The 26,098-nt window shown below is 41.6% G+C and overlaps 1 protein-coding gene across 2 annotated transcripts in view; it reads right to left on the bottom strand.

The window, feature by feature from the left end:
* jam3b (junctional adhesion molecule 3b) overlaps window positions 1–26,098 on the bottom strand; it is a 121,381-nt gene that overhangs the window by 30,968 nt on the left and 64,315 nt on the right. The window contains exons 2-5 of one of the 2 annotated variants that reach the window (XM_073030153.1): window positions 10,548–10,613; window positions 9,825–9,932; window positions 6,847–6,996; window positions 1,183–1,385 (exon numbers count right to left, since the gene is read on the bottom strand). In XM_073030153.1, the coding sequence (XP_072886254.1) occupies window positions 1,183–1,385; window positions 6,847–6,996; window positions 9,825–9,932; window positions 10,548–10,613 (527 nt within the window). The remainder of the gene's footprint in view (window positions 1–1,182; window positions 1,386–6,846; window positions 6,997–9,824; window positions 9,933–10,547; window positions 10,614–26,098) is intronic. The other variant, XM_073030155.1, reaches the window with a different exon arrangement.

Raw genomic sequence — 26,098 nt, 5'->3', positions numbered from 1 at the left:
AAAAAGATGTCCCTCAGGTCCCTTTCAAGTCTTTCTCCCCTCACCCTAAAACCTATTCCTCCTCATCTTGGACTCTCCTATCCTGTCATCATCCACCTCATCTATTTTTCACAAAATTCTGAAAGGTTGAATTGAATTGAATTGAATTGACTTTGTTTCTTACATCCTTCACATACATGAGGAGTAAAAATCTTTACGTTATGTCTCTGTTTAAATGTGCAATCATAGTAATTTATAATAATTTATAATAAGTAGAACAGTTAATGTAATAATAGAGTACACTCAAATCAGCGTGATTTCATCAGTCTGATTGCCTGGTAGAAGAAGCTGTCCTGGACCCTGTTGGTCCTGGCTTTTATGCTGCGGCACCTTTTCCCAGATGGTAGCAGGTAGAATAGATTGTAGTCGGGGTGACTTGGGTCCCCAGGGATCCTTCGGGCCTTTTTTCCACACCTGTCTTTATAAATGTCCTGAATAGTGGGAAGTTCCCATCTACAGATGCGCTGGGCTGTCCGCACCACTCTCTGCAGGATACTGCGATTGGGGGAAGTACAGTTCCCATACTAGGCAGTAATGCAGCCAGTCAGGATGCTCTCAATTGTGCCCCTGTAGGAAGTTCTTAGGATTTGGAGGCCCACACCAAACTTCCTCAACCATCTGAGGTGAAAGAACCCTTCATTTTCCTATGTTCCAAGGAATAAAGACCTAGCCTGGACTATTTCTCCCTATAACTCAGACTCTTAAGTCCTCGTAAATGCTTTCTGCACTCTTTCCAGTTTAACCACATGTTAAAATGTACGTGGACACTATTCCAAATGTTGCCTCATCAGTGACTTATATAACTGCAACATAACATCACAACTCCTATACTCAATGCCCTGACAGCTGAAGGCTAGCATGTTACATGCCTTTTTCACCACCTTGTCTACCTGTAATGTGGCTATCAAAGAACCATATACGTGTACTCCTGGGTCCCTTTGTTCCTTTACACTCCCTAGTGCCCTACATTCATAGTCCTACACTGAGTTGACTTTCCAAAATGCATCATCCCACACTTATCTGTATTGATATCTACTTACCTATCCTTAACCCACTGATCTTTCCTCGGAAGACTTCTCACAGTAAATTGGCAGGTTTGGTGAGAGACAGATTAAAATACTCATATTAAAGACAATGAATTACCAGAGTTCCTGTATTGTCGTTTATCTTGTAAGAAGAATTAAAGAATTTTGGATCTGATTTTGGATCAGGTGGAACAACGACACCATTTTTGTACCAGGTATACATAGGAGGTGGATAACCTTCATGTTCATGACATGTCAAAATGGCAGCCTTCCCCACTGGAACCGACTTTGGCACAGAACATTTTGGCGTAACTGGCTTCACTGTAAAAGAAACAGAGTGTTAGGCAGGGCACAGTGATATTGTGTTTGCAGTTTGTGCAGAAAACAAGTTGGGTAAATTGTAATGCAAGTTTCAATCATATTTCACTCAAGTTCATCCATAAAGATCTAACAAAAATCAGGAAGTGAGCACCTGCAGGTATTTGGAACTACACCGGTTTCAAGATAAACATACTTTTCACTTAGCATGTTAACAGTATAATAGTATAATAAAAATGTATAATAATAGTATAATAAAAATGTGCCTCAAGCATAAAACTCACCTAAAAATGTCAATCAAGTACTTTAAAAAATGTAGGAATAAATGTAGATCATGTACCAATGTTCAAAAGGAAACAGAATGGCAAATAGTTGACAACTTGTTCAACATCATAAATTTCTAACTAGGATAATGGAATTTCTAAAGAAAGTCACAGTCAAAGGGCAATGCAGCATAGATACAGGCCCGTTGGCCCATCAAGTTCATGCAGACCATGGTGCTCACCCAATTGGTCCCAATTTCCTGCATTCGGACTGCTCATGGTTAAAACATTTCAAAATAACATATCCTTGCTTCAATACTGCAGCTCATTTCTCCTAAGCTTCTGGCTGGAGTAGACCAAATCTTCAGAATTGCTGGGACACTGTTTAAGCTACATCACTTCTATTTCAGTACTATGGTCAACCCCAACCTCAGTATTCAGTTACAGTAAGAAAACAAAAGTGGTTTCAAAACTCAATTTCTGGGTCAATATAAAGCACACAAGATGATGAGCATCGTACTCACCATCTGCTAAAAAGTACCCTCCATCAATGACGCTTCAGGGCAAGACCCTTAAAAACTGGAACACACCCCTCACTTAGGAGCCGCTTCATCACCTTCGGTGCTTTTGGCTGTCCAATTGAAATGTGTGAAGCTCAAGATCTCAGGCCCAGCACAGAGCTCATAGTTCACTTGGAAGCAGTCTTCCCTGTTCTTCTATATCCATATAACCATATAACTATATAACAATTACAGCACGGAAACAGGACATCTTGGCCCTTCTAGTCCGTGCCAAACACTTACTCTCACCTAGTCCCACCGACCTGCACTCAGCCCATAACCCTCCATTCCTTTCCTGTCCATATACCTATTCAATTTTTTTTTAATGACCAAATCGAAACTGCCTCTACCACTTCTACTGGAAGCTCGTTCCACACAGCTACCACTCTCTGAGTAAAGAAGTTCCCCCTCATGTTAATATAACCATATACGTAACAATTACAGCATGGAAACAGGCCAGCTGCAGGTACCCCACATCTGCATCATTCCACAATGTCAGACTCACTTGGATATAATTTCCTGCTTCACGTTTAGAGCCTTTTTTAAACAGCAGAACAACATTGGCTGTCCTCCAATCCTCCAGTACCTGTCCTGTCGCTAAGGATGTTTCAATTATCTCTGCTAGGGCCACAGGAATTTCTGCACTTTCCTCCCATAGGGTCCAAGAGAAAACTTTGTCAGGCCCTGGGGATTTATCCACCCTGATTTGCCTCAGGGTAGGAAACACCTCCTCCTCTAGAATCTGAGGGGTCCATGAAGTTGATGCCACTTTGCCTCACTTCTATAAACTCTGTATAAGGAGTGAGATATGCCAACAAGTGGAATAGTGCCACAGCAACAACCTGGCACTCAACATCAGTAAGACAAAAGAGCTGATTGTGGACTTCAGGAAGGGTAAGATGAAGGAACATGTACCAATCCTCATAGAGGGATCAGAAGTGGAGAGAGTGAGCAGCTTTAAGTTCCTGGGTGTCAAGATCTCTGAGGATCTAACCTGGCCCCAACATATTGATGTAGTCATAAAGAAGGCAAGACAGCGACTATACTTTGCGATCTGGCATGTTAATAAATACGCTCAAAAACTTCTGTAGTTGTACCGTGGAGAGCATTCTGACAGGCTGCATCACTGTCTGGTATGGAGGAGCTACTGCACAGGACCGAAAGAAGCTGCAGAAGGTTGTAAATCTAGTCAGCTCCATCTTGGGCACTAGCCTACAAAGTACCCAGGACATCTTTAGGAAGCGGTGTCTCAGAAAGGCAGAGTCCATTATTAAGGACCTCCAGCACCCAGGGCATGACCTTTTCTGACTGTTACCATCAGGTAGGAGGTACAGAAGCCTGAAGGCACACACTCAGCAATTCAGGAACAGCTTCATCCCCTCTGCCATCCAATTCCTAAATGGACGTTGAGGCTTTGGACACTACCTCACTTTTTAATATACAGTACTCTGTTTTTGCACATTTTTATAATAATCTATTCAATATACGTAATTGATTTTCTGGTTTATTTATTATGTTTTATTTTATTTATTATTTTTTTTTCCTCTCTGCTAGATTATGTATTTTGCATTGAACTGCTGCTGCTAAGTTAACAAATTTCACATCACATGCCAGTGACAATAAACCTGATTCTGATTCTATCTCCCAAGTAAGTACAGATGCAAAGAATTAATTTAAGATCCCCCCATCTATTTTGGCTCCACACATGGATTACAATTCTGGTCTTCCAGAGGACTAATTTTGTCCCTAGCAATCCTTTTGCTCTTAACATATCTGCAGAATCTCTTGGGATTCTCCTTCACCTTGTCTGCTGGAGCAACTTCATACCTTCTTTCAGCCTGCCTGATTTCTTTCTTAAGTTTTCTCTTGCATTTCTTGTACTCCATAAGCACCTCATTTGTTCCTTTACCTGCTATGCACCTCCCTTTTTTCTCTTAACCAGGACCTCACTATCGCTTGAAAACCAAGGTTCCCTACACTTGTTATCTTTACCTTTTATTCTGACAGGCACATAAAAACCTTGGCAGTGCTCCCCTACACAAACTTCTGTCACCCGCCCTGTATCATTCCCTAATAGCAGATTCAGTATTGCATGCTCTCTCATTGGGACTTCTATGTACTGATCAAGAAAACTTCCCCGAACATATTTGACAAAGTTTATCCCAGCAGGTCCTTTTACAGTATTAGAGCGTCAGTCAATATGTGGAAAGTTAAAATCACCTGCTATAACAACCTCATGGTTCTTGCAACAGTCTGCGATCTCCTTACAAATTTGTTCTTCTAAGTCTCACGGACTGTTGGGTGGTCTGTAATATAGCTCCATTAAAGTGGTCATACCTTTCCTATTTGTCAGTTCCTCCCATAATGCCTCACTAGTCGGGTTCTCCAGTCTGTCATGACATTTTTCCTGACTTGTAATGCTACCCCTGCTCCTTTAATCCCTCCTGCTCTGTCATGTCTAAAACAATGGAACCCCAAAATATTAGAAACATAGAAAACCTACAGCACAATACAGGTCCTTCGGCCCACAAAGTTGTGCCGAACATGTCCCTACCCATAGCCCTCTATTTTACTAAGCTCCATGTACCTATCCAGGAGTCTCTTAAAGACCCTATCGTATCCGCCTCCACCACCGTTGCTGGCAGCCCATACTGAGCTGCCTGTCCTGCCCCTCCTGCAACCAAATCTCACTAACAGCTACCATGTCATAATTCCAGGTGTTGATCCATATGCCCTGAGCTCATCCACTATACTTATTGCATTGAAATATATGTACCCCAAAACACTAGTTGCACCATATGCTCAATCTTTCGATTCCTGACTTTGTCTGAGGTCTTACAAACTGCTGCCTCCACAACCTCTCCACTAACTGTTCTGGTGCTCTGGTTCCCATCCTCTTGCAACTCCAGTTTAAACCCCACCGTGCAACACTAGCAAACCTTCCCACTAGGATATTAGTTCAAGGGCAAACCATCCCTTCTGTACAGGTCCCACCTTCCCTGGAAGAGAGCCCAGTGATCTAAAAAATCTTATGCCCTCCCTCCTACACCAACTCCTTAGCCACATATTAAACTGTATAATCTTCCTAGTTCTGGCCTCACTAGCACATGGCACAGGTAACAATCCTGAGATCAGAACCCTGGAGGTCCTGCCCCTCAACTTGGCACTCAAATCCCTATGTAGAACCTATGTATGGAAACATCTATGCCCTTGAATGGGAAATCCCACAGCTAAAACATCAAACCTCAAACTCCCAACCGCTCCCTCGCCCAAAAAGTAACACATTTCCCACCCAGACACAGCAGCTAAAACATCAAACCCCAAACCTCTCCCTTGCCCAAAAACTAACAGATCACCCACCCAGACATGCACACAGCAGCTAAAACATCAAATCCCTAACCAAGTTCTTCCCACGCAAAAAAAAGTGACAATAACATCAAAATCCAAACCCCTCCCACACCCAAATAAAATGACATATCGCTCACCCACAACTGACAACAAGAAAGAAAACACAGAAAATCTGAAGGAGTCCAATATAAACTGCAATCCACACCAGTGATCACAAATGTCTAGGAATTTTGAAAATATCCTCCATCAGCATCGAGGTAACAACAGCCTGAACTTAGTTCTTCCACAGGGCCTTCCATCTACTGAGATACAGCCTCCCAACTGCTGATATACTTTGATAATAAATTTACTTAGAACTGTACACCCTTCCACTTTGAGCCTCTGAGCCGTTTATAGTCCCAAAGACCTGACGACTGCTGCAAGCCCCTGAAAGAACATCTCTTTCAACAGCATCCAAGTGGGTTTACCTGTTAGTGAGGAGAATGACCACAGAGGAACCCTGCACTAACTGCCTACTCCCATTACTTTTCCTGATGGGCACCCATGTATCTGAAGCCTGTATTGCAGGTGCGGCCACCTCAGTAAAAGTCTCATCTATGATGTTCTCAGCTACTTGGACGGTCCCAAGTACTATCCCAGGAAACTATCCTTATGACTGCTAGACATTCCGAATGATATTTTAGAGCTTCCTTTCAAGTTACTATGGTTTTGATTGATTAGACTTTAAAGTATTTTCCCCCTGTATTTTTCTCTTAGAGTCATAAGACACACTACAGCACAGAAATAGGCCATTCTGCCCATCTAATCTAGGCCAAACTGCTATTCTGCCAAGTACCCTTGACCTGCACCTGAATGATAACCCTCCATACCCTTCCCATCTATGTACCTATCCAAATTTCTATTTAAATGTTGCAATTGAACATGCATACACCATTTCCACTAGCAGCTCATTGCATGCTCTGAGAGAAGTTTCCCCTTATGTTCCCCTTAAACATTTCACCTTTCATCCTTAACCCATGACTTCTAGTTATCTCACCCAACCTCAGAGGAGACGCTTACATTTACTCCTCATAATTCTGTATACCTCTGTTCAATCTTCTCTCATTCTCCTATACTCCAGGGAATAAAGTCCTACCTATTTAACCTTACTCTATAATTCAGGTCCTCAAATTCCAACAACATCCTTATAAATTTTGTTTTTGTGGAACATGAGAGTAAAAACAAGTAATCAAAGTACATGCAAGCAATACTGAAATAATTTGATTATCCACAGTCATAAGTTTCAACAATTACCCTGTACTGTCAGATTAACAGAAACTTCATCCAGGTGACCTGTTTTTACAAATGCAACTTCGCAGCGGTAGACAGCAGTGTCCTTACGGGTCACATTGAATATTTTTATAGAGGAGTCTCCCTGGAGCTCTGCTCGATTTGTCAGATCTCCTGAAAACAGAAAAGAAATTGAACAAAATGTAACTTGGCTTTATGAAGCACCTCTACCAAGTCACTGATAGAAAGCATCAATGATTAGGTGAGTTGTGAGTAAAACTGAGCCACACAGAAGCTGTAACTGAAAAATATAAAAGTCTTTTATTCACACAGAAAACCTCCAGGAGAGTGAGAGTGTCCAGGAGAATCCAAGAGAATTTCACTCTCCTGACATGATGTTTAATGCTCCTTCAGCACAAAGATATTAAATGATTAACGCAAGAGATTCTGCAGATGCTGGAAATCCAGTGCAACATACACAAAATACTGGAAGAACTCAGTACGTCAGGCAGCGTTTATGGAAATGAATAAACAGTTGATGTTTCAGGCCGAGACCCTTCGTCAGGACTAACTGAAAGGAAAGATAGTAAGGGATTTGAAAGTAGGAGGGGGAGGGGGAAATGTGAAACGATAGAAGACTGAAGTGGGTGGGGTGAAGCTGAGAGCCGGAAAGGTGATTGGCAAAAGCGATACAGAGCTGGAGAAGGGAAAGGATCATGAGATGGGAGGCCTAGGGAGAAATAAAGAATTGATTGAAGAATTGATTGTGTGGCTCACAGATAGGTGTGAGAGATAGGTATAGAGAAATAGGTTTAATCGTCCATTGTCCCTTACCACTGATCTCCCTCCTGGCGCTTCTCCCTGCAAGTGGTAGATGTGCTCCACCTGCTCCTATACCTCCTCCTCTCACTTCCATCCAGGGCCCCAAACAGACATTTCACCTGCAAGTCTGTTGAGGTCATCTACTATAGCCGGTGTCCCCCGTGCAGCCTCCTCTGTGTCGGTGAGACCCAACGTAGAGCTTTTTTGCTCTGTCCACAACAGACAGAATTTCAAGGTAGCCAACCATTTTAATTCCAATCCCTATTCCCATTCTGGTATGTCAGTCCATGGCCTCCTCTGTTGCCACGATGAGGCCACTCTCAAGTTGGAGTTGCAACACCTCATACTCTGTTTGGGTAGACTCCAACCTGATGGCATGAAAATCCATTTCTCTAACTTTCGGTAATTTCTCCCCCCACCTCCACCTTGTCTGTTTTTCCAATTCCCCACTCTGGCTCCACTCTTACCCCTTCTCTTCTCCTCACTTGCCTAATAGACAGACAGACAGACATACTTTATTGATCCTGAGGGAAATTGGGTTTTGTTACAGTCGCACCAACCAAGAATAGTGTAGACAATATAGCAATATAAACCATAAATAATTAAATAATAATAGGTACATTATTCCAAGTGGAAATATGTCCAGGACCAGCCTATTGGCTCAGGGTGTCTGACACTCCGAGGGAGGAGTTGTAAAGTTTGATGGCCACAGGCAGGAATGACTTCCTATGACGCTCAGTGTTGCATCTCGATGGAATGAGTCTCTGGCTGAATGTACTCCTGTGCCTAACCAGTACACTATGGAGTGGATGGGAGTCATTGTCCAAGATGGCATGCAACTTGGACAATGACTCCCATCCACTCCATAGTGTACTCCCAGCTTGTCACTTCACCTTTTCCTCCCCCACCCACCTACCTTCCCTCTCACCTAGTCTCACCTATCACCAGTTTATACTCCTTCCCCTCCCCCACACCACCTTATTCTAGCTTCTTCCCCCTTCCTTTCCAGTCCTGATGAAGGGTCTTGGACTGAAACATCAACTGTTTATTTCCATTGATGCTGCCTGACTTGCTGAGTTCCACCAGCATTTTGTGCGTTTTGCTCCAAATCCACGGGGCAGAAATCCTAGTATGGGCAAAGAAAGAACTGTACCATAAAACTTTCTCCACAGCACTAGGTGATTGATTCACTGAAACTTTGTTCACAGCCCGATTTATGTGAAGCCTATTCCCAAAGGATCAGATCCCTCTTTCCCCAATACTGGTGTCAATGGCACATGTGCTTTAGAAAATCAAAAAGTAGAAATCCAGAGTAACACAGACGAAATGTCTAAGGAACCCTGCAGGTCAGGAAGCATCTACGGAAAAAAATAAGAGTTGATGTTTCAGGCCAAGATCCTTCATCAGGACTGGAAAGGAAGTGGGAAGAAGCCAGAAATGCAAAGTCTTTGTAGATTTAGTCAGAAAAATACCTTCTGATGCCAGATTTTTCCTCTGGGAGAGTGTCTCTGATAGGCAAATGGATGCCAGGAAAAATGGAGGACTATGTGAGAGGGAAGGGTTAGATTGATCTTAAAGTAGGTTGATGCCAGAATGTTTTGTGACATTTGCAGCCCTCAGGTGTGCTTGTTGTAAATGCAAATAAGACATTTCACTCTATGTTTTGATGTACACATGATAAATAAAATTGAATCTAGGTTAAAACTGCGCTGTAATGTTCTATTTTCTATCTAATTCCACACTGTATGTAAAGTCAGCACACCAGTGCACAAGATATAAAAATCATAAAAGACAGTTTGGTTAGGTGCAAGACATGGACTTGTGTTTTGATTTATGTTCATATAAGAAAATTTGGGGTGCCATAGTAGCGTAGTGGTTCACATAATGCTTTACATTGCCAGCGACCCATGTTCAGTTCTCACTACGTCTGTAAGGAGTTTGTATGTTCTCCCCATGACCATGTGGGTTTCCTCCTACTGCTTTGGTTTCCTTTCACTTTCCAAAGACATTCACAATCTGGTTGGTAGGTACACTGGTCACATGGATGTAATTGTTTAATCAGAAGGAACTGTTACCGTGCTGTATCTCTAAATAAAAAAGTAAATAAAATTATTTTGCGCACCTTTAAATTCCTATTGATCTGGGATATGTTGGGGGGGGGGGGGGATTTCAGAACACACCTGTAATGTGTTTATTAAAATATACAAAATCTGTGCCAGCATTTAACTTCTTCCATTCAATACGATGCTCAACTTGACTGGGGTGTATAATACAGGATAACACGATACCTGAAAGAAAATCATCTCAGCATTAGATCTCTCTGAAATTCTCTTGCAAATACACTTATGAACAAAGAATAAACTAAATCTATCTCAGAGCAAGTACTATAATCAGCCATAGCAACTGATAACTATTTCAGATTAAATTCTAACATTGGGCAGCACAATATTTTGTGACAAATATTTGAATTTTTCTTAGAAAGTACAAGACTGTCTTAACAGATATACACAGAACACCAAGGTCCCAGCTTATTCCACAACTTACAGACTCACTTCCAACATTATGACTCCTGTTCTCAACATTATTTATTACTTACTTACAGTATCTATCATTATTATTTAGATTTTCTTTTTCTATTTGCTCAACTTGTTGTCTTTTACACATTGGATGTTTGTCAGTCTTTGTGAGTAGATTCTATTATGTTTCTTTGTTCTACTGTGAATACCCAGAAGTGAATCTCAGGATTGTATATGCTGACATGTATGTACCTGGACAATAAATTTACTTTGAACTCTGAGGAATGAAATACAAAGATAGCAAGACAGGCACACTCCATGTCAATGAAGAAAATACACTACAAGCAAACTTCACTGCATGAAATGCCATCACTTTCAAAAACTTACTGTCAAACTCATTCACCACAAGATTCGGATTCTCAGTTGTTACCCGCTGTGCCCATGCTTGACAACCTGAGAAAGAGTAAACACAAAATGTTATTCCTTAATCTCGTTGAAACCCAAAAAGCTGAGATTAAGTGAATATGGAGAGGATGTTTCCAGTACCAGGGGAGTTGAGGACCAGAGGGCACAGCCTCAGAATAGAAGGATGCCCATTTAGAACAAAGATGAGAATGAATTTATTTAGCCAGAAGCTAGCAAATCTGTGGAATCAATTGCCACAGACAGCTGTGGAGGCCAGGTCACTGAGTATATATAATACAGAGGTTGGTAGATTCTTGATCAGTCAGGTTGTCAAAGGTTATCGGGAAAAGGCAGGAGAATGGGGTTGAGAAGGATAATAAATCAGTCATGATGGAATGACGGAGCAGACTCGATGGGTCAAGTGGTCTAATTCTTATGTCTTCTGGTCTTTTGACGCTCTTCTAAAAGAATTAGCTAGTAAATGTCCCCAAGTGTGGAGCCAAAAGAGATGGGGGAGATCTTAAATGTATTTTTTTGCATCTGTATTCACTCAGGAGACGGATACAGAGTCTATAGAAGTGAGGCAAAGTGGCACCAACTTCATGGATTGTATACAGATTACAGAGAAGGAGGTGTTTGCTGTAGAGGCAAATTAGAGTGGATAAATCCCCAGGGCCTGACAGGATGTTTCCTAGGACCCTGGGGAAAGGTAAGTGCAGAAATTGCCGGGGCCCTAGCAGAGATACTTAAATCACCCTTAGCGACAGGTGAGAGGACGGAGGATTTCAGGATAGTCAATGTAGCTCTGCTGTTTAAGAAAGGCTCTAAAAAGAAAGCGGATGAGCTTAGGGTGTTGACCAGTACTTGGAGCTATGATGTGGTGGCCATACTTGGATGGCTCAGGGGCAGGAGTGGTTACTTCAAGTGTCAGGTTTTAGATGTTTCAGAAAGGACAGAGAGGGATTTCTCTCATAATCTTTTTTCCCTTTCCTAATTAAGCCCTTTGTCCTCCTCTGCTGGTCTCTGAATTTCTCCCAGTCCTCAGGTGTGCCACTTTTTTTTTGCTAATTTATATGTTTCTTCTTTGGACTTGGAACCAGAAGAAATAGCAGAGGTTCTTAATGAATACTTTACTTCAGTATTCATTATGGAAAAGGATCTTGGTGATTGTAGTGAAGACTTGCAGCAGACTGAAAAGCTTGAGCATGTAGGTATTAAGAAAGAGGATGTGCTGGAGCTTTTGGAAAGCATCAAGTTGGATAAGTCGCCGGGACCAGACAAAATGCACCCCTGGCTGCTGTGGGAGGCGGGGGAGGAGATTGCTGAGCCTCTAGCGATGATCTTTGCATCATCAATGGGGATGGGAGAGGTTCTGGAGGATTGGAGGGTTGCAGATATTGTTCCTTAATTCAAGAAAGGGAACAGAGATAGCCCAGGAAATTATAGACAAGTGAGTCTTACCTAAGTGGTTGGTAAGTTGATGGAGACAATCCTGAGAGGCAAGATTTATGAACATTTGGAGAGGTATAATATGATTAGGAGTAGTCAGCATGGCTTTGTCAAAGGCAGGTCGTGCCTTACGAGCCTGATTGAATTTTTTGAGGGTGTGACTAAACACATCGATGAAGGAAGAACAGTAGATGTAGTGTATATAGATTTCAGCAAGGCATTTGATAAGATATCCCATGCAAGGCTTATTGAGAAAGTAAGGAGGCATGGGATCCAAGGGGACATTGCTTTGTGGATCCAGAACTGGCTTGCCAACAGAAGGCAAGGAGTGGTTCTAGATGGGTCATATTCTGCATGGAGGTCGGTCACCAGTGGAGTGCCTCAGTGATCTGTTCTGGGACCCCTACTCTTTGTGATTTTTATAAATGACCTGGATGAGGAAGTGGAGGGATGGGTTAGTAAGTTTGCTGATGGCACAATGGTTGGAGGTGTTGTGGATAGTGTGGAGGGCTGTCAGAGGTTACAGTGGGACATTGATCGGATGCAAAACTGGGCTGAGAAGTGGCAGATAGAGTTCAACCCAGATAAGTGTGAGGTGATTCATTTTGCTAGGTCAAATATGATGGCAGACTATAGTATTAATGGTAAGACTCTTGGCAGTGTGGAGGATCAGAGGGATCTTGGGGTCTGAGTCCATAGGACACACAAAGCTACTGTGCAGGTTGACTCTGTGGTTAAGAAGGCATACGGTGTATTGGCCTTCATCAATCTTGGAATTGAATTTAGGAGCCGAGAGGTAATTTTGCAGCTATATAGGACCCTGGTCAGACCCCACTTGGGAGTACTGTGCTCAGTTCTGGTCGCCTCACTACAGGAAGGATATGGAAGCCATAGAAAGGGTGCAGAGGAGATTTACAAGGATGTGGCCTGGATTGGGGAGCATGAGTGAATTTGGCCTTTTCTCCTTGGAACAACAGAGGATGACAGGTGACCTGATAGAGGTGTATAAGATGATGAGAGGCGTTGATCGTGTGGATAGTCAGAAGCTTTTTCCCAGGGCTGAAATGGTTGCCTCAAGAGGACACAGGTTTAAAGTGCTGGGGAGTAGGCACAGAGGAGACATCAGGGGTAAGATTTTTACTCAGAGAGTGGTGAGTGCATGAAATGGGCTGCCGGCAATGGTGGTGGAGGCAGATACGATTGGGTCTTTTAAGAGACTTTTGGATAGGTACATGGAGCTTTGGAAAATAGAGGACTATGGGTAACCCTAGGTAATTTCTAAAGTCGGGACATGTTCGGCACAACCTTGTGGGCCAAAGGGCCTGTATTGCGCTGTAGGTTTTCTATGTTTCTAAATCAGGAAACTATAGGCCGGTAAGCCTGAAATCAGCAGTGGGGAAGTTATTGGAAGGAATTCTAATGGACTGAATATATGAGTATTTGGATAGAATCAAAGTCAGGATCAGGTTTAATATCACCAGCATGTCGTAAAATTTGTTAACTTTGTGGCAGCAGTACAATGCAGTACATGATGCATATAGGACAAAACTGAATTACAGTAAATATACATACAGTGGCATGCAAATTTTGGGCACCCCTGATCAAAATTTCTGTTAATGTGAATAGTTAAGTGAGTAGAGGATGAACTGATCTCTAAAAGTCATATAGTTAAAGATGAAACATTCTTTACAACATTTTAAGCAAGATTAGAGTATTATTTTTGTTTTGTGCAATTTTAGATTGAAAATAAGGAAAAGAGCACCATGCAAAAGTTTGGGCACCCCAAGAGATTTGAGCTCTCAGGTAACTTTTACCAAGGTCTCAGACCTTAATTAACTTGTTAGAGCTATGGCTTGTTCACAGTCATCATTAGGAAAGGCCAGGTGATGAAATTTCAAAGCTTTATAAATACCCTGACTCCTCAAACCTCGTCCCAAAAATCAGCAGCCATGGGCTCCTCTAAGCAGCTGCCTAGCACTCTGAGAATTAAAATAAATGATGCTCACAAGCAGGAGAAGGCTATAAGAAGATAGCAAAGCATTTTCAGGTAGCTGTTTCCTCAGTTCGTAATGTAATTAAGAGATGACAGTTAACAGGAACGGTGAAGGTCAAGTTGAGGTCTGGAAGACCAAGAAAATTTTCCGAGAGAACTGCTCGTAGGATTGCTAGAAAGGCAAATCAAAACCCCCGTTTGACTGCAAAAGACCTTCAGGACGATTTAGCAGACTCTGGAGTGGTGGTGCACTGTTCTACTGTGCAGCAACACCTGCACAAATGTGACCTTCATGGAAGAGTCATCAGAAGAAAACCTTTCCTGCATCCTCACCACAAAATTCAACATCAGAAGTTTGCAAAGGAACATCTAAACAAGCCTGATGCATTTTGGAAGCAAGTCCTGTGGACCGACGAAGTTAAAATAAAACTTTTTGGCTGCAATGAGCAAAGGTATGTTTGGAGAAAAAAGGGTGCAGAATTTCATGAAAATAGCACCTCTCCAACTGTTAAGCACAGGGGTGGATAGATCGTGCTTTGGGCTTGTGTTGCAGCCAGTGGCACAGGGAACATTTCACTGGTAGAGGGAAGAATGAATTCAATTAAATACCAGAAAATTCTGGAAGCAAACATCACACCGTCTGCAAAAAAGCTGAAGATGAAAAGAGGATGGCTTCTACAACAGGATAATGATCCTAAACACACCTCAAAATCCACAATGGACTACCTCAAGAGACGCAAGCTGAAGGTTTTGCCATGGCCCTCACAGTCCCCCGACCTAAACATCATCGAAAAACCGTGGATAGACCTCAAAAGAGCAGTACATACAAGGTGGCCCAAGAATCTCACAGAACTGGAAGCCTTTTGCAAGGAAGAATGGGTGAAAATCCCCCAAACAAGAATTGAAAGACACTTAGCTGGCTACAGTAAGCGTTTACAAGATGTGATACTTGCCAAAGAGAGTGTTACTAAGTACTGACCATGCAGGGTGCCCAAACTTTTGCTTTGCGCCCTTTTCCTTTTTTGTTATTTTGAAACTGTAAAAGATGGAAATAGAAAAGTAATCTTGCTTAAAATATTAAAGAAATGTGTCATCCTTAACTTTATGCCTATTACAAGATTGTCTATAAAATAGTTAAATTAAAATAAGTAGTACAAAACCAGAAAGCTAATTTTTAAAAAGTAGTGAGTTGGTGTTCATGGGCTCAATGTCCATTTAAAAATTGGATGGCAGAGGGGAAGAGGTTGTGCCCAAGTCACTGAGTGCGTGCCTTTAGGCTTCTGTACATCCTACCTGATGGTAACAATGAGAAGAGGGCATGTCTTGGATGGTGGGGGTCCTTAATGATAGACGTCACCTTTCTGATGCATCACTCCTTGAAGATGTCTTGGATACTATGGAGACTAGTACCTGTGATGGAGCTAACTAATTTTACAACTTTCTGCTACTTACTTTGATCCTGTGCAATAGACTCCCCATGCCAGACAATGATGCAGCCAGTTAGAATGCTCTCCACGGTACATCTGTAGAGGTTTTCAAGGGTTTCAGGTGACAAACCAAATCTCCTCAAACCCCTAATGAAATATAGCTGCCGTCTTGCCTTCTTTATAGCTGCACTGATATGTTGAGTCCAGCATAAGATACAGATTAAGTACAGTCAGCATGGCTTTGAGTGTGGTAGAACATGTCTAATCAATCTTATAGAGTTTTTGGAGAAGTTACAGGAAAGTTAATGAAGGCAAGGCAGTGGATGTTGTCTGCATGGACTTTAGCGAGGCACTTGACAAGGTCCCACATGAGAGGCTGGTCAAGAAGGTTCAGTCGCTTGGCAATCAAGATGAGGTAATAAATTGGATTAGACACTGGCTTTGTGGGAGAAGCCAGAGAGTGGTAGCAAAAGAAACCTTAGTAATATAATATGATCCAATTCATCCTGAAATTTGATAAGGAGAAGCTAAAGTCAGATGTATCATTATTACAGTGGAATTACAGAGGCATGAGAGAGGAGTTGGCCAGAAATGATTGGAAAAGAACACTGGCAGGGATGGCAGCAGAGCAGCAACAGTTAGAATTTCTGGAAACAATTCAGAAGGCACAGGATATATACATCCCAAAGAGGGAGAAGTATTCAAAAGGAAAGATGACACAACTGTAGCTAACAAGAGAAGTGAAAGCCAACATAGATGCCAGAGAGGGCATATAATAGAGCAAAAATTAGAGGATTGGGAAAATTTTAAAAACCAAAGGACAACTAAAAAAGTAATTAGGAAGGTAAAGGTGGAATAGGAAAGTAAGCCAGCCAATAATATGGAAGAAGATGCCAAAAGTTTCTTCAGAGACACAAAGTGTCAGAGAGAGGTGAGTGTGGATATCTGGAAAACAATGCCAGAGAGATAGTAATGGGGTCAAGGAAATGGCAGACAAACTGAATAAGTATGAGATGATGAGAGGCATAGATTGTGTGGATAGTCAGAGGCTTTTTTCTCAGGGCTGAAATGGTTGCCACAAGAGGACACAGGTTTAAGGTGCTTGGGAGCAGGTACAGAGGAGATATCAGGGGTAAGTTGTTTTTTTTTTTTTTTTTTACGCAGAGAGTGATGAGTGCGTGGAATGGACTGCCTGCAACAGTGGTGGAGGTGGATACAATAGGATCTTTTAAGAGACTTTTGGATGGTTACATGGAGCTCAGGAAAAATAGAGGGCTATGGGTAAGCCTAGTAATTTCTAAGGTAGGGACATGTTCGGCACAACTTTGTGGGCTGAAGAGCCTGTATTGCGCTGTAGGTTTTCTATGTTTTTCTATGTATTTTGCATCAGTCTTCACTGTAGAATACACCGGCAGTATGCCGGAGGTTCGAGAGTGTCGGGGGACAGAAGTGTGTGAAGTTGCCATTACTAGGGAGAAGGTTCTTGGGAAACTGGAAGGTCTGGAGGTAGGTAAATTACCTGGACCAGATGGTGTACCCCCCCCCCCCCAAGTGTTCTGAAGGAGGTGGCTGAAGTGATCGTGGAGGCATTAGTAATGATCTTTCAAGAATCACTAGATTCTGGAATGGTTTTGGAAGACTGGAAAATTATAAATGTCACCCCACTCTTCAAGAAGGGAAAGAGGCAGAAGAAAAGAAACTCTAGGCTAGTTAGTCTGACCTCAGTGGTTGGGAAGATGTTTGAGCTGATTATTAAGGATGAGGTCTCAGGGTACTTGGATGCACATGATAATATAGGACATAGTCAGCATGGTTTCCTCAAGGGAAAATCTTGTCTGACAAAAATGTTGGAATTCTTTGAAGAAATAACAAGCAGGATAGACAAAGGAGAATTAGTGGATGTTGTGTACTTGGATTTTCAGAAGGTCCTTGACAAGGTGCCATACATGAGGCTGCTTACCAAAGTAAGAGTCCATGGAATTACAGGTAAGATTCCAGCATGAATAAAGCAGTGGCTGATTGGCAGGAGGCAAAGAATGGGAATATGAGGGGTGATTGATAAGTTCATAGCCTAAGGTAGAAGGAGTCAATTTTAGAAAACCTAGCACATTTATTTTTCCTACATTTACACACTTAGTCCAGCAGTCATGGAGCATACGGATCCCTTCTGTGTAGAAGTCGGCATCTTAGACCTCCAGAAGTGGTCCACAGCATGGGGTGATTGATAAGTTTGTGGCCTAAGGTAGAATGAGATGTTATTAACTTCAAACTTTCTGCATTTTCACTCAGAGTTGAACTGCACGTGCATGTGATGAGAGCTGTATAGCTCATCTCCTTCTACCTTAGGGCTCGAACTTATGAATCGCCCCTGTTGTGGACCACTTCTACAAAGAAGGGATCCATATGCTCCACGACTACTGGACTAAGTGTGTACATGTAGGAGGGGACTATGTTGAAAAATAAATGTGCTAGATTTTCTAAAAGTGACTCCTTCTACCTTAGGCCACAAACTTATCAATCACCCCTCGTAAAAGGGAGACTTTTCTGGTTGCCTGCTGGAGACTGGCGGTGTTCCACAGGTGTGTGTGTTGGGACCAATTCTTTTTATGTTATATGTCAACAAATTGGATGATGAAATTGATGGCTTTGTTGCAAAATTTGCAGATGATACAAAGATAGCTGGAGGGAGTAGAGAGACTGCAGAAGAACTTCGATTAGAAGAATGAGCCAGGAAGTGGCAGATGGAATATTGTGTCGGGAAGTGTACGGTAAAGCACTTTGGTAGAAGAAATGAAAGGGTTGACTATATTCTAAATGGAGAGAAAATACAAAAAACTGACGCTCAAGAGGATTTGTGAGTCTTCGTGCAGGATTTCCTAAAGGTTAATTTGCAGGTTGAGACTGTGGTGAAGAAGGGAAATGTGATGTTAGCATTCATTTCAAGAGAACTAGAATATAAAAGCAAGGATGCAATGTTGAGACCTTATAAATGACTGGTGAAGCCTCACTTTGAGTACTGTGAGCAGGTTTGATAGATAGATACTTTATTCATCCCCATGGGGAAATTCAACATTTTTTCCAATGTCCCATACACTTGTTGTAGCAAAACTAATTACATACAATACTTAACTCAGTAAAAATATGATATGCATCTAAAATCACCCTCTCAAAAAGCATTAATAATAGCTTTTAAAAAGTGCTTAAGTAGTTTACTTAAATACATTGAGTCCTAACCCCGGCCTCTTATCTGAGAAAGGATGTGCTGAAACTAGAGCGGGTTCAAAGGAGGTTCATGAAAATTGATTCCAAGATTGAATGGCTTGTTATATGAAGAGTGTTTGATGGCTCTGAGCTGTATTCACTGGAATTCAGAAGAACGAGGGGTGACCTCATTGAAACCTATCAAATGGTGAAAGGATAGAGTAAATGTGGAGAGGATGTTTCCTACGGTGGGAGAGTCTAAGACCAGAGGACACAGCCCCAGAATAGAGGGGTGCCCTTTTAGAACAGAGATGAGGAAGAATTTCTCTAGCCAGGGAGTGGTGAATCTGTGGAATTCTTTGCCATAGGCAGCTGTGGAGGCCGAATCTTTATGTATATTTAAGGCAGAGGTTGACAGATTCTTAATTGATGAGGGCCTGAAGGGATATAGGAAGGCAGCAGATTGGGGCTGAGAGAAAAATTGGATCCTCCATGATGAAATGGCAGAGCAGTCTCAGTGGGCAAATGGCCTAATTCTTCTCCTACACCTTATGGTCTTATGGTAGTAGATGGTTGCTGTCCTGACTGGAGGCCTGTGACTAGTGGTATACCACAGGGATCAGTGCTGGGTTCATTGTTGTTTGTCATCTGTGTCAATGATCTGGATGATGATGTGGTTAAATGGATCAGCAAATTTGCGGATGGCACCAAGATTGAGGGTGTACTAGACAGTGAAAAAGATTATCAGAGCTTACAGCAGGATCTGGACTAGCTGAATAATGACAGATGGAATTTAATGCAGACAAGTATGAGGTGTTGCACTTCGGTAGGACGAGAGTAGGTCTTATACAGTAGGGCACTGGGGAGTGCAGTAGAATAAAGGGATCTAGGGATCTAATTCATTGAAAGTTGATGGGGGCCGTATAGAAAGATTCTGGCACATTAGCCTTCCTAAATCAATGTACTGAGTACAGGAGATGGGACGTTATGATGAAGTTGAAAAAGACATCGGTAAGGCCTAATTTGGAGTACCGTGTGCAGTTTTGGCCATCTACTTATAGGAAAGATGTATATAAGGTTGAAAGAGTACAGAGAAAATTTAGAAGGATGTTGCCAAGTCTGGAGGACCTAAATTATAAGGAAAGATTAAATAGGTTCTGCCATCCGATTCCTAAATGGACATTGAACCCTTGGACACTACCCCACTTTTTTTTTAAAATACAGTATTTCTGGGTTTTCTTTGAACTTTTTAAAAATCTATTCAATATACATATACTGCAATTGGTTTGTTTATTTTTTATTATTTCTTCTCTTCTAGATTATGTATTGCATGGAACTGCTGCTGCTAAGTTAACAAGTTTCATGTCATATGCTGGTGATGATAAACCTGATTCTGACTTTATTCCTTGGAACATAAAAGATTGAGGGGCAATTTGATATATAAGTTTGTATATATAATTATGATTGGTATAGATAAGGTAAATACCAGCAGGCTTTTTTCCCACTGCGGTTTGATGGGAGTACTAGAGGTCATGGGTTAAAGGTGAAAAGCTTAAGGGGAACATGAGGGGAAACTTCCTCACTCAGTCGTGAGGATGTGGAATGAGCTGCCAGCACAAGTGGTGCATGGGAACTTGATTTCAATGTTTAAGAGAAGTTTGGATAGGTACATAGATAGTAGGGGTATGGAGAGCTATGGTTCTGGTGCAGGTCGATGGGAGTAGGCAATTTAAATGGTTTTCAGGGACTAGATGGGCTGAAGGGCCTGCTTCTGTGCTGTACTGTACTTCTCTAATGATTCAAAATCTCTCTAAAAGCCAGGCCACTTGATTAAAGCAAAACAAAAATGGTACAAACTTCAGTTCTCTTGTACAGGTTTAACAGTCCATTTGGCCTCTTCCAATGTTGCATCAATTCTATAACAATTGCAAATAATTTACATAACCAAATTATATTTTCTGAAATAAACCTAACAAAATCTTATTTACATCCCATCTAGACCCTTCATTTTCTTGCATAGGACAGTGACTAGAACTGAAATTTAAATGCAACTGAACAAGTGTCTTATAAAATTTGAATACAGCATCCTACATTGGGTAATCTATGACTTCATTTACAAAATGCTAGAATTTTAATGCTCTCCTTCTTTTGCAGGCATTAATTATAATTATATAACTCGTCTATTTCAATAATGCTGATCAAGATTACTAACCTAAACACAAAAGATTCTGTAGATTCTGGAAATCCAGAGGAACACACACACACTGGAGGAACTCAACAGGTCAGGTAGCATAAATGGAAGGGAATAAACAGTTGACGTTTCATGCTGAGAGCTTTCATCAGGACTGGAAAGGAAGGGGTCAGCAGCCAGAATAAGGTGGTGGGGAGAGGTGAAGGATTGCAAACTGGTAATGATTGGTCAGAGCAGGTGGGTGGGTGAAAGAAAGCGGGAAGCTGGGAGGTGATAGGTGGAAGAGGTAAAGGGCTAAAAGAAGGAGGAATATGATAGAGGAGAGTGCACAATGGGAGAAAGGGGAAGAAGAGGAACACTAGGGGGCAGGTGAGGAGAAGGAGTGAGAGGGGAACCAGAATGGGGAATGAAAAAAGAGAGGTGAGGAGGAAAAGTCAGAGAAATCGAAATTCATGCTATCAGATTGGAGGCTACTCAGGCAGTATATGAGGTGTTGCTCCTCCAACCTGAGGAGTACCTGGACAAGGTTATCAAGTCATAGAGCACTACACCACAGAAACAGACCCTTTATTTTGTCTCTGTAAAAATGTTTATTTTTTTTCTCTTGTTTGTAATGAATTGCTCAAATGACTGCCTGCTTAATGATCTCCTGATATTAATTCATTGTCCTAGGCACAAATATGCATCTGCACAGGTACAATGAAAACCTTACTTACAGCAGCATCACAGGCTGTAATTAAACTAAATGTAATTACAGCATCAAATAAGCAGCATTCACAAGAATATAAATTCAATGTAAATTACACACAATTTTTACAAGAAAATAACAGAACAAAAAAGTTACTTTTAGTATAATATGATCAGAGTGGCCATAGGAGCAGGAATGGCTGCTGAATGTGCCAGGCTTCAGATGTTTCAAAAACAGAAAGGGAAGCAAAAGAGTTGGAGGCACGGCATTGCTAATTAGGGATGGTGTCATGGCTGCAGAAAAGGAGGAAGTAATGGAGGGATGGTCTGCTGAGTCAGTGTGGGTGCAAGTCAGAAACAGGAAAGGGGCAATAACTTTACTTGGTGTTTTTTTTAATATATTTCCCCCCCCCCCCCCCTCCAGTAGTAACAGGGATATCAAGGAGCAGATAGGAAGGCAGATTCTGGAATAGTGCAATAATAATAATAGGGTTGTTGTAACCTTGGCAATTGTGAGGATGACTTACAGCAGACTGAAACACTTGAGCATATAGATGTTAAGAGAGAGGATGTGCTGGAGCAGTTGAAAAGCATTAAGTTAGATAAGTCACTGGGACCAGATGATATATACCCCAAGCTACTGTGGGAAGTGGGGGAGGAGATTACTGGGCCTCTTGCGATGATCTTTGCTGCATCAATAGGGACGGGAGAAGTACTGGATGATTGGAGGGCTGCAAATGTTGTTCCCTTGTTCAAGAAAGGGAGTAAACCAGGAAATTAAAAATTAGTGAGTCTGACTTCAGTGGTGGGCAAGTTGTTGGAGAAGATCTTAAGAGGCAGGATTTAAGAGCATTTGGAAAGATCTAATCTGGTTAGGGATAGTCAGCATGGCTTTGTCAAGGGCAGGTCATGCCTTACAAGCCTGATTGAATTCTTTGAGGATGTAACAAAGCACATTGAAGGTACAGTAGTGGATGTGGTGTATATGGTTTTCAGTAAGGCATTTGATAAGGTTCCCCATGCAAGGCTCCTTCAGAAAGTAAGGAGGCATGGGATCCAAGGAGACATTGCTTTGTGGATCCAGAATTGGCTTGCCCACAGAAGGCAAAGGGTGGTCGTAGATGGTTCGTATTCTGCATGGGGGTCGGTGACCAGGGGTGTTCCCCAGGAATCTGTTCTGGTTCCCCTCCTCTTTGTGATTTTTTTAAATGACCTGGATGAAAAAGTAGAAGGGTGGGTTAGTATGTTTGCTGATGACACAAAGGTTGGGGGTGTTATGGATAGTGTGGAGGGCTGTTGAAGGTTATAGCAGGACATCAGTAGATGCAGAATTGGGCTGAGAAGTGGCAAATGGAGTTCAACCCAGATAATGTGTGAAGTGGTTCATTTTGTAGGTCAAATTTGAAGACAGAATATAATAGTAATGGTAAGACTCTTGGCACTGTGGAGGATCTGAGAGATCTTGGGGTCCATGTCGATAGGACACTCAAAGCTGCTGCGTAGGTTCACAGTGTGGTTAAGAAGGCTTATGCTATGTTGACATTCAACCGTGGGATTGAGTTCAAAAGCATGAGGTAATATTACAGCTAAACAAGACCTTGGTTGTACCCTACTTGGAGTACTGTGTTTAGTTCTGGTCGCCTCACTACAGGAAGGATGTGTATACTATAGTGAGAGAGTGCAGAGGATATTTACAAGGATGTTGCCTGGATTGGAGGACATACCTTATGATAATAGGTTGAGTGTACTTGGCCTTTTCTTCTTGGAGTGATGGAGGACAAGAGATGACCTGATAGAGGTGTATAAGATGATGAGGAGCATTGATCGTGTGGATAGCCAGAGGCTTTTTCCCCAGGGTTGAAATGGCTAACACAAGGGGACATAGTTTTAAAGTGTTTGGAAACAGGTATCAAGGGGGTGTCAGGGGTAAGTTTTTCACACAGAGTGGTGGGTGCATGGAATGCACTGCCGGCAGCGGCGGTGGAAGCGGATACAATAAGGTCTTTTAAAAGCCTTTTAGATAAAAAAAAATAGAGGACTATGCGCTAGGGAAATTCTAGGCAGACTCTAGAGTAGGTAATATGGTTGGCACAACATTGTGTAATGTGCTGTAAATTTCTATGTTCTGTACTGTATTTTAAAATGAAATTCAAACTACAACAGTAAGCCTAAGGGTTCAGAAGGATGAGGGGGAGAAGATCATTGAAAAGCATGGATAAAATAGAGGTGGAGAGGATGTTTCCATTCATAGGAAAGACTGGGAACCAAGGGCATAACCTCAGAATAAAGATGTCTCTTTAAAACTGAGATGGAAACTTCCTCAGCTAGAGCATGGAGAATCTGAAGGCTGTGGAGCTGAAGTTTTTGGTATATTCAAAGCAGAGATTGATAGGCTCTTAATTGGTAAGGGAGTTAAGTGTTACAGCGAGAAGGTGGGAGAATGGGGTTGGAAAAAAATCAGCTGTGATTGAATGACAGAGCAGACTCAATGGGCCAAATGGTCTAATTCTGTTCCTATTTCTAAGTGTATTTAACTTCCAGTGCTTGCATTCTGTGATAAATTTCTCCTATTTTTACTGGGAGAAGATGTTGTAGTTTCTATCATCAGTTGCATTGCACAGCTATTTTCCAAACCAACACCAACCCAGTTCCCCACTGCTCCAATTTACTACTGGACTGTATGTTGTCAGGGGAGACTCAAAATAAACTAGAATACAGCTCCTCTGGATTAGAACAGATTAATTCAAAGTAAATTCAAAACTTATTTTACTTTGCTGTCCATTAAACAATTATCTAGAAACAGCTAATTTGCCAAACTTAAAGTTTGCAATAGTTATAAATAATAATAATAATAAATTGACTCAACTACACTGACTACAAAACAACAGAATTATCACTGTAACTCATCAACATTTTATTATTTAAGGAATAATTGCCTCATTGTACATACTTCCTGCTTTAACTTATTATATTTATTTTGAAATGTGATTCCATTGTTAATGGGGAATTTTACAAAATGTATGAATTCACACATATTGTAATGGATATACACATGCAACCTTAGATAAGTTAAGCCTCTGAATTGCCAGAAGGGTGTAAGGAGACTAGTGCAAAATGCAGGTTCTCATTAAATGGTCTAATCTGCTGCGTGCACATACACACTTCAGAAGAATCCATCTAACTTTACTATAAACAGAAATTGCAACTCATGTTTGCTTTATTTATTATATACTTTTTCTTTCTTGCATTTGCACAATTTGTGGGGTTTTTTGCACATTGCTTGTTTGTCTTTGTGGTGTGCAGTTTTCCATTGATTCTGTTCTGTTTCTTTGTCTTTATTGTGAATGCCTACAAGAAAATGAATCTCAGAGTTGTATATGGCGACATACACATACTTTCAATTCATGGTAAACTAAAACTGACTGAACTTTTCTCTGCTATGTTGCTGTGAGAAACCTACAGTCTGTGCTGAACCTTTCAAACAGCTGATGGATGGGAAAAAAAGTTTTCAAGAGATTTTGAAACAAAACATCAGTGAAGTAGAACTTTTCAGAATGGTAATAAAATTAAAGCTTTTCCTCAAGGGATTTTTATTGTACAAATGACTGAACACAGAACATTTCTGTACTGAACAACTCAGCATGACCTGAGTGCAACTATGCATCAGACTAGAAGATGATAAGACATAGGAGCAGAATTGGGCCATTGATCCCATCGAGTCTGCTCCACCATTCGATCATGGCTGATTTATTACCTTCTCAGATTGTCACAGATTTGATTTTTGGATGAAAGCCAAGGAGGGGTCAGGGCAACCAATGGCAATTGGCAAGGGAACTGTAGACAGTTGTCCCACTCAGTGGCGCAAAAAGATCAGCACCGGACTCTGGAGCGAAGGTTCCTGAGTTCAAATCCAAGTCGGGTTGAGCGTTGAGCTAGCAACTCGACCTCATAAAAACAAGAATAGCTTGCTACAGAAACACCGTTGTGACAGTGCCCCGATAACTCCACAGCTATTCTTCTTCTTTGTAGACAGTTGATCACTTGTGCCAAGTTGAAGGAAACTTTGTGTTAATATACATCCATAAGACCAGAAGTAGGCCATTTGGCCCATTGAGTCTTCTCCACCATTCAATCTTGGGCTGATCCAATTCTTTCAGTCATCCCTATTCCCCTGCCTTCTCCCCATACCCTTTGATGCCCTGGCTAATCAAGAACCTATCTATCTCTGCCTTAAATGCACCCAATGACTTGGCCTCCACAGCTGCTCATGGCAACAAATTCCACAGATTTACCACTCTCTATCTAAAGTAATTTCTCCACATTTCTGTTCTAAATGGATATCCTTCAATCCTGAAGTCATGCCCTCTTGTCCTGGACTCCCCTACCATAGGAAATTACTTTGCCATATCTAATCCATTCAGGCCTTTTAACATTTGGAATGTTTATATGAGATCCCCCCCCCCTCTTTTTCCTGAACTCCAGGGAATACAGCCCAAGAGCTGTCAGACATTCCTTATATGGTAACCCTTTCATTTCTGGAATCATTCTTGTGAATCTTCTCTGAACCCTCTCCAATGTTGGTATA

Source organism: Hemitrygon akajei, chromosome 26 (assembly GCF_048418815.1).
Source record: "Hemitrygon akajei chromosome 26, sHemAka1.3, whole genome shotgun sequence".
Taxonomy (NCBI): domain Eukaryota; kingdom Metazoa; phylum Chordata; class Chondrichthyes; order Myliobatiformes; family Dasyatidae; genus Hemitrygon; species Hemitrygon akajei.
The sequence above is the reverse complement of the archived record's forward strand: the minus strand, read 5'-3'. Positions and strand labels throughout refer to the sequence as shown.